We start from the raw sequence: 13,166 nt of genomic DNA, 5'->3' as shown, positions 1-13,166 counted from the left end.
TTGTCACACCTCAATATTTTTATACTCGTAACAGAGCTTTTATTTCGTGGCAAATAAAAAACAACAATATTAGTACATGCTCAAAACAATATAAAATGAACACCTATACAAAATACAGACATACCAGCAAGAGTTACATTTAACCAATGTTTTACAATTCAATGGTTATTACTAATACATTGTTCATTGAGTGGGCCAAAGCCGAAATCAATAGAATCCCAGACCAATGAGCCACCCTCCTCATAACATACCCCCCCCCCCCCCCCACACACACACACACACCCTCCCCACACACATCAGGTAACCTCATTGGCAATCACCCTTCCCGGTACGAAAGATCAAAACCACATTTCGGGGCACTCGTAATTCACGGACGTCTCTGATTTCAAGTACGGCATGCACGGGGAATCTGTGATATCACATATATCACATATCGAGCTTTGTTGACAGCTGGGCACTCGATGCAGCACATCGGAACAAAGCTGAGTGTATTAGAATAAGCTTTCCTATATTTAGCAAATATCTACCTGTGCAAAATTTATATCTATCTGTGCAAATTCTAACTAACGGTCCCAGAACACACTTAGATTGCAAAATCGAGCCATTTATGGCCAAAATCGAATTCATGAATTGGATAGTAAATTTAGCAGGCACTCAACTTGGGCTAGCCCCCCCTGATAAAATTTTTCCCACTGCGCCGGTTCACGTTCACCAAAATACTAATATCGTTTGCGACTGGGTTTAGAAACTAGGGAGTATGTGATTTATGAGACGTCCCTGAAATATGATACTGTTATGTGGCATGACCCTTCAAGACTGCACTCTCTGTGACAAGTTCAAAGTTTTATTAATATAGGCCTCTGGTCCAACGTTATACAAAATACAAACAGTTATAACTTATGCAATACATTATAAAGGTTAGTGAACATTATGTGTAGTTAACATTTCTATTTTTTAGAGCAAAATAAATATATTTTCCAACATTTTGTTGAATTTCATCTATGTTACACATTAATAAGTGATTCAAAGTGATATTTGAAGGGTGTATATAATATATACAATGGTAATGGTTTAGATCTTAGACCGGCATCTGCAGATACGCTCTTTGGGTGGGGTACCCCAGCAAACACACGTTTTCGACATCATTCGAAAAAGGTTAGAAAAGTTTGCCAGAAAGCGTTTAAATGTCGGATTATATAAAGAACATATAAAGGGTATAAAACGTTTTCATAACATTCAAAAGCATTTGTTGATAACCTACTGCAAATATTCTAACATAATGTTATTTAAGTGTTGACAAAATATTTGGCAAAAAAAGTTTGCACAAAATATTTTACAATAACATTTTGAAAACATTTAAAAAATATTGTTGTAATGTGTTTTCATACAAAACGTTTAAAAACCTTTCCATGATCTTTATATAACCCGACATTTGTTGTTATTAAAAGGTTTTTATCTAAGCCCAAACCCAAAATATAACATGTTTAAAACGTTTTAAAAACATCCCACATCTAAAATCAGCATAGGATTTACGAAATCAAATTATATTATTTATATGGAAGTATGCCTCAGCTTTGATGCTGTCTTGAAAAAAGTCTATACATACGATATCGATATAAGTTGTGATTCGTTCTGTCCATTGTTGGATTGAGATATCATTACATCTAGTCTTAAGGTGGTACTAGCTACAACCCTGGATAAATTTGTGTCTATTTTTGTATTTTTCTCAAAAACTATGAACACACTGGTAACAAACGTTATGTATATTATAGGGGCAAGGAATCCAATTACTACACTGGAATTTTAGTGACTCAAGACAAGCTGTACGTCATTTATGATAAGAAATAAGGTAACGCTAGGATGTACCTCATTTCCTATCATATATACCCAGCAAACACAAAACGTTTTCGACACCATTCGGAAAAGCTTATAAAAGGTTGTCAGAAAACGTTTAAATGTCGGGTTATATAAAGGGTATATTAAGAGTATAAATCGTTTTTTGATAATCTACTGCTCAGCAAACAAAAATGTTTTACAGTAAACGTTTAAATGTCGGGTTATATAAAGGGTATAAAAACGTTTTAATAACATTCCAAAAACATTCTTGAAAACTTGATACAAAACATTCTAAACAAAATGTTATTTTGGGGTTGAAAAAATATTTTGCGAAAAATGTTTGGCCAAAATATTTTCAATAACGTTTTAAAAACGTTTTCATGACCTTTATATAACCCGACATTTAAATGTTATTAAAAGGTTTTGGAAAAAAAAAATTAAGAACATTTCTGTGTTTGATGGGTTCAAATATTTTAACATAATGTTATTTAAGTATTGACACAATATTTGGCAAAAATGTTTGCAAAAATAGTTTACAATAACATTTTTGAAAACATTTAAAAATATTGTTGTAGTGTGTTTTCATACAAAACGTTTTAAAACGTTATCATGACCTTTATATAACCCTACATTTTAATGTTATTAAAACGTTTTTACCTAAACCAAAAGCCAAAATATAACTTATTTAAAACGTTTTTAAAACGTTTTTGTGTTTGCTGGGTACTGAACCGCTTGTCTTGAGTCACTGAAATTTCAGTGTAGTAATTGGATTCCTTGCCCCAATAATATACATAACTTTTATTACCAGTGTGTTATTATTTTTTGAGAAAAATGCAAAAATAGTCATAAATTTACCATAGGGGTGTAGTAAATATTATTAATAAACTTTTTTATATTACCAACATTTTGTTAGTAGAGTCTTTACTTTTCCTGCCCAACAGTCAATACTATGATCATCCATATTCAATTGCATTTGGTAGCATTGATAAACATATCTATTTTCATTCATATATAAATATAAATAGTCCAATATTTAATGATTTGAACAAGGCGAGATACAATAAGGCTATGTCTATCAAGTTCCGCATGAGCATTATCATTTGGGGGTATGGTTATTTACACTTAGAACAAATTTACAAAAATTGGTATGGACTGGTTCGAGTTCAAGACCTTCATGGAATCCCCTATTAGAATAGGCAATATTTGTTACCAGCTTCAACAAAACCGGGAACAAGTTGCCAGGCATGTATTTTTTGTTATAGGCTTTTAAAGATGACATTTCCATAATAAATCAAATTTTGGAATAGTTTCATGGTATTTGAGGGACTATGTGAACTTTCAAATCCTTGAAAGTGCTTATTAAATATTAAAGAATGATTTATTTAATCAATAAATGACAGTTGAACTATGATAATCTCAATTCAATCCTTTGTAAGGCAGGAAATTAATTTGCCCATTACTCAGAATAGAAATTTTACAAAAATATCAAGGTATCATTTACCGAATTATCCCTATCTTAAAAAGTATTGATGCTATTTATATAATTTTGGTATCAATTTAAAGCTTATTGTCTAGTGCTTACATTTCTGAATCATGAAATGTCAAAAATGCGACTTGTTCCTGGTTTTGTCAGAGCGGGTCACATTTTTGTATCAAATAACTTATTGTACATATAGACAGGTAAGTGACCTATTTTAGAAAAAGTTGTTTTCAAAGAAAACATTGCCTTTTTGGCTTGATCAGAGAGGTATTTTCGAGTGAAATTCCATTTACCATTACATGAAAATTTTTAAACCAAGATATACACATTTTCTTTCACCAAAGGAGTACCATTTATGTCCCAATGTTCATAACTTGTAGGAACATTTCCTTTTTTTTTTAAATACAACCACATTTGTTTTTTCATTATCGATAGCCAATTTCCATTTGATACAGTATTGAAACAATTTATTAATAAGTAACTGCAAACTGAACATTACTAAATAACCAACATACAATAAACAGTGTATTTTAGAATTGATATACCCTTGAACTGCAGTAGATTCAAGTTTTCTTTTCATTCGTTCATTTTCGTTTCGTTCATTGCGCAAACATATTTTTGTGTTTCCTTTAAAAACTATAAATTAATGAATATTTTCAATCTAGATCTTTGCTTTTTCGGGTGCTACCCATTTTTGGAATCACATTCCAATAAAAAACTGCAAGTTGATGTTTAAATTTTAAAAAAATCAAATGTCAAAACCCGGACATTCTTAACAGTGTATCTATGGCATCAGCTTCCATCGCTGTGTAATGTATGTCAATGTAGCTGCAGCAAAAGCTGCGGGTATCACGACTACCGAACCAGCCACTGCACCTGCAGCAATAGCTGCATAGGCAACAAACACAACCGCAGCAGTCTTTGGATTGCGTCCAACCAGATACCGACCAGTTTGCGCAATACCTGTGCCATACCATCCAAGTTGCTTGACTAGATTGTCATAGTCCTGGTTGGTAAAGCGTTTGTGTCCATTTACAGCAAGCATGATCTCTACTTCTTCTAGCAGATCGACGGCTTCATTACCAGTGCGCCCTGCAGGACGGTTGTCGAATGTAACATACGCTGCACTCTCTGTTACGAACTGTTTGCCAATATCGTTTCTTTCCGCGATTTCCGTGATGATGTCTTCAATACGTCTGTTACCTCTTTGAAGTTCATCTAAATGCGTGAAAATTACGATAGTGTGTCTGCAATGTAAAAATCAATCACCTCAATAATGATCTATAGGCGAGAAATGTTAGGCTTTTACCACTGCGCCGAAAAATAGACCCACGTTAAGAGTGCTATTAGTTGACCTGTCTGGTCTATATTTGTTTGTTACAGAAAGTACATAACGTGTAGGACTTCTGGCGAGATATCACAAGATAAAAAATATAATATTTTGATATTAATCCGCGATGTTATACGATTCGCCAATTACGTGCTGATCAAAGTGTAATTAGATATATTTTCTCACAAACAGTGGTCGTTATAATATGTTGCAAAATATTAGGTGGAAAAGTTTATAGGACAGTTGGACTTACCTAAGCATTTCATCGCCAAATGCATGCTTCAATATCTGCAGTGATTCTCGAAGTTTGGGTGTACGTCTCATGGTAACATTGATAACAACAAAGAAGGCATGGGGTCCCGGTAGAGTGTACAATAGGCACTTACTAAGTTCCCTCATGGTCATTTTGTTGTTATATTGAGGACGAGTATCAAATAGGCCGGGTGTATCCACCAGCTGTACTTTCCTTCCTGCTATGTAAAACTCTTCAACCTGACATTCCTCTGTATTCGATGTTTGCCCCACTGTTGCATTGAATCTATCGTCATTGCGTCCCATCGCTGTTGAAATAATGGTGTTTCCACTGGCACTTTTCCCTGTACCCGTATGACCAAGGAGAACCAAGTTGAGAACTGGCAAGGGAAAAAGATGAAACCAAGGTAAGTCTCATGTAGCTAAACTTTAAGAAAGAAAGTTCAAGTTGAACTGATGATCGGCAGATGAATGTGTTAGATTTAATCAAAATATAAATTAAAATGAATAACAATGCTACGTTCCCGATGCAGTGCTTTAGATAGCCTCATTAGACGTTTTTGCCTAAATTAAATACTGACATGATTATGCTTTCATAAAGAACACCCCTTTGCCAATTCGATTAGATCACATGACACTATATCATGTATAATAACCTATCCAATCAGTTGTCTAGACTCCAACAATGCACTTGGCAGCATCACCCTGGGGGCAATAAACACAAATGACCATACGGGCATTCTCCCGGGAAATCCCCTGTTTTTGGACCACGCAGCTCCAAAATACCCCTGAATTTGACCAAAAAAAGCCCTAGATTACTCTTTAGCCACATATTATCTGGGTTTTTATCAGGTGAGTTTCAGCTAGAAAGCCAAGAAAGCACCCTTGATTTTTGACCGTTCGCAGCTCTGAATGATCCCCTTAACCGGTGCTTCGTCAGCTCCCAAAGACCTACCACTTCGAGATTCCGGGGGAGCACAACCCCCCAAAATTAATGTATTCCCGCGTAGGACTATAAAATAAGTAAATGTCCAGCCCCGAGCGGCACCTATTCTGAATTAATAACTATTGATTAGTAAACAATAACATGCTATATCTGTTCTTCCAAAACTAGAAAGCACTTTGGACAGTGATGTTAATTATACTAACGAGGATTAAGATTCATCACTTGTTTCACCAACTCCATCAGAACTTCATTCTGATTCGACCGTGACGCATTATCTAACCGGACTTCCACGTTCTTATTCTTGAAAGCGACACATCTCCAGTGACAAGCTGAAAGTATATCCCTTAACGGACCTCCACGCATGCGATGGAGAAATGCTTTGAAGTTCTGCCTTCCGCGATCCAAGAAGTCTTTCCTAGTGAATAAAAAGATAAGCTTCCTGGAAAAAAAAACAAAAAAATAATAATGAAGAAATTATGTAAAGATTTTGAAACATTATGGGAAGGGGTATGAACGTTTGGACAGTATTTATTGTGGGACATTAGAGCATATCAGACATATCGAATTGTATTCTGAATACGAAGAATGTCCTTCTGATATCAAATAATTTTGATTTTTTGAAATTCGCAATGTAATACACATTTTATGGCAAATCATTAAAAATTGATATTTTTGATATTTAACAGTACTTGAAAAAAAACTTTATAAATCTGATGATTTATACTTAATGTGTATGTAGGTGGGATGAAAAGCCGACGATCAATTGAAAATTTTGACCTTTCGTATTGAAGATATGATTTTTTTTCCCAAAACACCAAAAAAATAGGTCTTTTTCGGAAAAAAATCCATATCTTCAATATGAAAGGTCAACATTTTCAATTGATCGTCGGCTTTTCCTCCCAGCTACATACACTTTAAGAATATGTCATTAGATTTATAAAAATTTATTTCGAGGACTGTTATATATCAAAATGTGAAAAATATCAAATTTTAATAATTTGTCATAAAATTTGTATTATATCGTGAATTTCAAAAATGAAAATTATTTGATATCAGAAAGACATGCTTCGCATTCAGAATTCAATTCGATACGTCTGAGGTGCTCTCATGTCCCACAAAAAATACTGTCGAAACGCCATAAACGCTCATTCTAGATCCCTTAAGGTGATCATAATACGTGTCTCATCAATGTAGTTGATTATCTGTTATTCTGCGGACTTTTAATCGGGTTCAATGATTATATACCTTTCTGCTGTGTTAAACCGATTTTTAAAACTTTAATACTCATATGACCAATACCAAGAATCTATATAAATACAATAGTAAAACATACCCTGTATGATCTTCTGGCAGCTTGTTTCTAATGTACTCTATGAAGCGAAGCTCGTTGACGCCAGGGTCACGATCACATTGTAAAACTATCGCGATTGGTCGTACGGTTTTGTCAGGAAGAAAGATACACTTCTCAATTTCTCTAAAAACATGTTCATCGAGTGGTTTTAAACTCGGTGTATCCGCAATGAGTACTTCATTCTCACCGATAGTACGCATAGCAACTGAAACGCGACTAATGATGTCAGCCCCTTGTCGTCTTTCTGTGTCAAATACATGATCCCCGTCTGGGATGTTGAGAATGTTATTTGCAGTATGACTTTTGCCTTTCCTGCTGGGGCCAATAAGCACAAGAGAAATTTCCTTTTCTGCAACAAAAAGGTATTATAACTTAAGAAAAAAGATATTGCTCATCAAAAAGGTATTATAACTTAAGATATTGCTCATCAGATATACGGTAAACACAGTCCGACATGATCGACATGATGTTGCATGTTTTGAATACCATTTTGGCGTTTTCCTCACAAAATTGTCCAAAACAAAGCGCAGATAGTGCGCTACGCCTAGACGTTGATCCACAAGCCTCAGCATACTTTACAGGTTGTAGCAGACCACTGCACTACGGCCCCATATCATGCCATAAACCATTAATCAACATTAACAAAACACAGCGATGTGTAGTTAGGAAGCGCATACCCTAGAGTTACGGGTTACATTAAATTTCTGAAAGGCGTTATACCAAATCTCATTGTTTTGGAAAACCTGGTATCTCAAAAAAAATCCAATCAATGTACTCCCGAAATGTTTTAAATATTTCCCATAACCTAAAGAACTATTGTAGAGGTGCTTGGCTTGAACAATCGTTAACTTTGCCCATGAGTGTTTGCCTATCAAGTATCAATTACATGTAGAAATTGCCAATTGACCTTTTCGGTAATAATTCATTGCGGTACTGATGTCGTCATTTGATGTTGCCAGTTAGAACTAACCAAATTGAGCTATATTTCATTTGGCAAAACAGGATTTAAAAAAAATCCAATAGGGAGTAGTCACTTACTGGCTATTGATTGAAATAAGTGTTGAAACTAGAGCTAATTGCGTATACACATATACGCGACCTTAGCAATAGCTAATTAACTAGGCCTATAGCTAATTAGCCCAGCTATCTAGCATGCATGCATGTATTAAGGCATATAAACAGCCAACAGTAGTATAATATGCTGATTTTACTGAGAGGTCTTTTTTGAAATGCACTGTAATTTGAAATTGACCATAGGGACAATGGGAGCAAGGTTAATTTGTTAGCTCACCTATAGCATATGTGAGTTCAAAAGGTCCAGCAGTTTGGTGTAATTCATTGGAATATACATGTATAAGAACAGAAGTTTGTAGTATCATATAATTAGGCCAAGTAAAATAAAAAACATATTTCAAGTCCGGGTTTTTGAAAAAAAGGAGGAAGAGGGGCCTTTTTATTTTATATTTTCATGGCAAAATCGGTGTGAATACCCATAATTTGAGCTGTTTTAGCATACACAATAATACCTGGAAAAAGGAGGAGGCCTCTTTTTATTTTTGTTCTGAGGATATAGGCCGGCCCCTCTAAATTCCATAAAACCTTCCAAAAGTGTTTCTTGTATATTAGCAAGGCTATAGAAATATTTCTGCTTCCTGGATATATTTTTTGAAAAGTTATAACTGAATAAATATATAATTGAAGAAACCTCAAAAAAGGAAGCAGGAGGGTACGTGAAACATGTTTATTTTTTTATCTGGCCTTTTAATTATTAATTCTATTACATATAATTATTTTCCATAGTTGTAAAATCATTTTGTTGACCAAAAATTATTCAATATTCATGTAAATATTTCTGTGCAACTTTGGTCATGCGCTATTACAGTGCGACTTCCTAAGGTATTTTGCTACATACCGGAAATAATATCTGCATGACCTTTGACCCCAATGACCTTTGACCCCAATGGATGAATACAAGTAATGTCATCATGCTATATTATAATTTGTGGAATGACATAGCATTTTTAGTAACAGAACAGAAAATCACATCAGCCATAATGACCTTCGCATGACCTTTGACCTCAAGGCTAATGCATGTGTCAAGTGACATCATCTTGCTGTGTAATTCATGTAAGGAGTAGCAGTTTTAATAAAATAACAGGAAATAACATTTTCGGCCATAATGACCTTTCCATAACCTTTGACCTTGAGTTGGTCACGTGACATTTGTGCCACCAGCTATTGGTCCTGATGACCAAGTAACATTGTTGTACCATATATATTTGCGACAGCAGCAGCATTTTAGGGTATTTGGTCATATACCGGAAGTATCCCCTTAATGACCTTTGACCCCAATTCTGGACAATAACTTTTAGACACTGGGTATAGCTGATGCATGTACCCAAGTGCCATCATCGTGCTGTATAATTTGTGGAAGAAGTAGCATTTTTAGTGGTATCACGTTTTTGGCCATTGACCGGAAGTGGATGACCTTTGACCTGAAGTTGATCATGTTTCATTTGTCCCCCCACCCAATGGTCCTAATGACCAACTATGGTCAACATGACTCAAAGGATATGGCTACGGTGGCTCATTATAAGATTGACAGAAAGAAAGAAAGAAACAAAGAACTTGACAGAAACAGACCTTAGCAATTTTGCAAATTGCTAAGGAATAAGCAATTTTTTTTCGGCCCAATGAAAAGCAGTAATTTTCTTTTCAGTATCAGTAAAACCGAACTTGCTTGATACTATTTATTTTTATAATCCTGGTGTTAAACTTAATGAGTAACATTTAGTCTTCTAGTGTAAGATTTTCGACTTTGACATCAGGCCTTAACTTGCCCCGTGAGGATTTTTGAAAGTCAACTTTTTAGCTTTTCAAAGTTGTATAGTTCGCTAATTTTCGCCGACTTTTTAAAGGGCTATATATCATAGTTTTGTCAGAATTTCTGTTTTGATAGCACCATTTTTCACTTCCGACTGCTTTTTTCCCTCAAAATCAACGCGTGAATATACCCATGGATCGATGATTCTGCACGCCACAAAAAAACTAGATCTAGCTATAGATATAAACCTAGCCGTAGCCGTTAAGCAGAAATGACCCTAAATGACCTTTGACGAAATGACCGCTAAACTTTGACTTTTAGGGTCATAAATATTTATAACATGTTTAGAATGTTGTAAGGATCATTCCTGTTGAATTTGAGCTCGATCAGACCAGTTTATAGCCGATGCACAATATGTGCAAGTGACGTCATTGTAGGATGTAACATGTAAGAGAAGAATCATTTTGAAATTTGTTGCCAGAAAGAAGAAGAGGAAGAAAGAACGGATTGGATTTCAATACCTAGCAGGCAAAAAAATATCGATTATTTCTGCTGGTTAATTGTATTCGAAATAAAGTACTGCGTAGGACATTTCATAGTCGGAAGTTAAAAATGGTGAAATAGCTACAGCTTTGTGGTCTGTGAAAAATAGATCAGATGTATTCTGTAAATCCAGAAAAAAGCAATAAGTTCTTCCAAAAAAAATTCTGTGAAAAAAAACCACAATTCTGTAAAAAAAAATAACCGCAGTTTTGTCATTATTTACGGAAATATGTTTAACAATTTAGAGCTATAGGTTCTACGTACGTACTTGTAGTTTCAACGTTTTTTGCAAGAGACATGATCTTGTGCTGGATATCAACAGTACCGATAATGAATCTTTCACCCAACTCATTCTTTATCTGGCGTAAAACCCGTGGAACGGCCTGACGTGCCCTATCTCTCGGTTTGAAAACCACTATCAAATGCCTGTGGTAAAAGACGAATAAAAACAGGAAACGAACAAAGTAATTGGGTTTTTCTAAGTTTAAATCCATTGTGAAATTGTTTGGGCCAACTGATGCAGTGATGTTGAGTTATGTTTCGAGACAGGTGCTTCGTATAATTATTGTATTGAAAAAGCTAAAGACAAATTTATTTGTATGACGGTAAAAAGGTTGACGAATTATCTCAAAGCATAATAATTGCAACAGCAAGCCACAAATGCAGTCCAATTCATACAAGACTAATCCGCTAAGTATAATTATCGCAAAAGCAAATCATAACATAAAGGTCTCTATTATTAAAATCGGAACCATAGGTAATAATGGCCGCATATTTTGCTATATATTCGCCAGCGAAGTGTTATGTGAAGTCCGATTATCACCATGTCAACTGGATCACGCTTTTGAGTTCTGCACCACGATCGAAATGATCGCAACACAAACACTATGGCGTGTACTACCATTTCCAAAAGGTGCGTGATCCAGTTACCAGGGAGTTATGTAACCACTTCGCTGGCGAATTACCCCCACCCGGTCCCGCCAAATAAATTACCTGCGAGCAGCCTTCCCAAAGCGTTTCTCGAAGACATTCAAACAAGCTGACATATCGTTTTCACGTTCTTCGTTTTCATCAATCACCATAACATACACTCGTGGTCCAGGCGACGTGAGCAGCAAGCTTTCACCAATTTTCATCTGGACGTCAGTGAAAGGTGGAGTGGCTGTCTCCGATTGTACAGCTGGTGTATTTACAACGAGTATTCTTTTTCCATCAACAACTCCTTCCACGACAATACATTCAGGTGGTTCTGATTTACCAAACACATTTTTGTTAAGAAGTAAATTCCCAATACTAGACTTTTTACTATCTCTACCTCCGAGAAGAATGAACCGGTGCTTGAAAGGTCCTAATGAAAGATGCAAAACCAAAAGAAACGAATTGTTAAAGAAACAAAACACAAACACTCAGTTGCAAAATTCTAGCGTAAATTACGCGGACAAAGAGAGTATAATATACGAGGGTCATTCAAAAAGTTCTACCTCCACCATCATATCTCAGCTTCTACATTTAGTAGCTTTTTCATATTTTGTAACCTAGGGTCTTACCTAACATGCCTAACTTGTGAGAATTATTTTAAATATCTTTTTCCATTTGTTTTAAGCAAATTAAAAATGAAATCAGGATTCGGAGTCACGGAAATGGTGACAATCTGTGCTTATATCTATAAAGAAGACACATATAACAAGTATTATTTTTCAGGTGACTAACTTTGGAATTAAAAGTGCTCAAACCCATTACAGGTGAGCGTAGAATCAAATTCAAATTATAGACCTCTGGAAAAGGCAACCGTTACTACTAGTTTCACAACATACCCTCACTTACGATCATTGGGTATACTGATCATCAGACGGATTATAAGTCGCTCAATACCGGTAATAACTCTGTTATATCCGACTGTGTGAACACGACTTAAGATCTGATATCTAACGTCTCAACGCATGAACAGTTTTACACGCTTCGCTACGTTTAGCCCACAAAATCGCCATGATAAATCAACATTATTATTATCTATTAGCCGGCGAAGTGACGTAATAATCGGATTAACTACCATAGCAATAGGTGAAAACAATTTTTGATTATTCTCTACCTCTCCATTATAATGCTGATCACTCACACCTTATTAGTATTTTTGAAAAGAGCGGTATTGTATTCAATCTATGAATGCAACATACACAAGTGATGAGTGCAACCTGCTTGTAGTGCAGCGCGATATATGTGACGTGTCATGTCAAAATCAGACACTTTTGGGCAGGTTATCAATTTTGAGGTTTTTACATATCTAAAATATAGAGATATTTTGCTCCACAACGCTGTTTTCCCCAATGAAATAGGACATTCCTAAGCGAAGATATTGAGTTTGTAAGTTATGGTATTATAACATTCGAAATTGAGATATTATACTTCTCCGTAGTCCACTTGCACATTTTGCATAGGCCTACTCTGGCTTTTACATTTAAGCATAAAACTCCGATTTATATTGATTTGTGTGCAACTGATAGATTTTCACATCTGTATCTGATCTTTTCAGTCACCCCACTCCCTCTGTTTGTTAGCTTCCCAAGTGGACTACTGACTTTGCCTTGTGGTTAAGATTTTAAACAC

General features: G+C 35.3%; 1 protein-coding gene across 2 annotated transcripts in view; it reads right to left on the bottom strand.

Annotated features, from left to right (window-relative positions):
- Positions 1–264: 264 nt before the first annotated feature.
- LOC140164706 (GTPase IMAP family member 8-like) overlaps positions 265–13,166 on the bottom strand; it is a 29,940-nt gene continuing 17,038 nt past the window's right edge. Inside the window, exons 6-11 of one of the 2 annotated variants that reach the window (XM_072188061.1) lie at positions 11,556–11,910; positions 10,831–10,988; positions 7,178–7,544; positions 6,048–6,283; positions 4,900–5,278; positions 265–4,563 (exon numbers count right to left, since the gene is read on the bottom strand). In XM_072188061.1, coding sequence (XP_072044162.1) covers positions 4,101–4,563; positions 4,900–5,278; positions 6,048–6,283; positions 7,178–7,544; positions 10,831–10,988; positions 11,556–11,910 — 1,958 coding nt within the window. In that variant the 3' untranslated portion in view covers positions 265–4,100. The remainder of the gene's footprint in view (positions 4,564–4,899; positions 5,279–6,047; positions 6,284–7,177; positions 7,545–10,830; positions 10,989–11,555; positions 11,911–13,166) is intronic. The other variant, XM_072188062.1, reaches the window with a different exon arrangement.

This window comes from Amphiura filiformis, chromosome 11 (assembly GCF_039555335.1).
Source record: "Amphiura filiformis chromosome 11, Afil_fr2py, whole genome shotgun sequence".
Classification (NCBI taxonomy): Eukaryota; Metazoa; Echinodermata; class Ophiuroidea; order Amphilepidida; family Amphiuridae; genus Amphiura; species Amphiura filiformis.
Note: the sequence above shows the minus strand (reverse complement) of the source record. Positions and strands in the feature narration are given on the sequence as shown.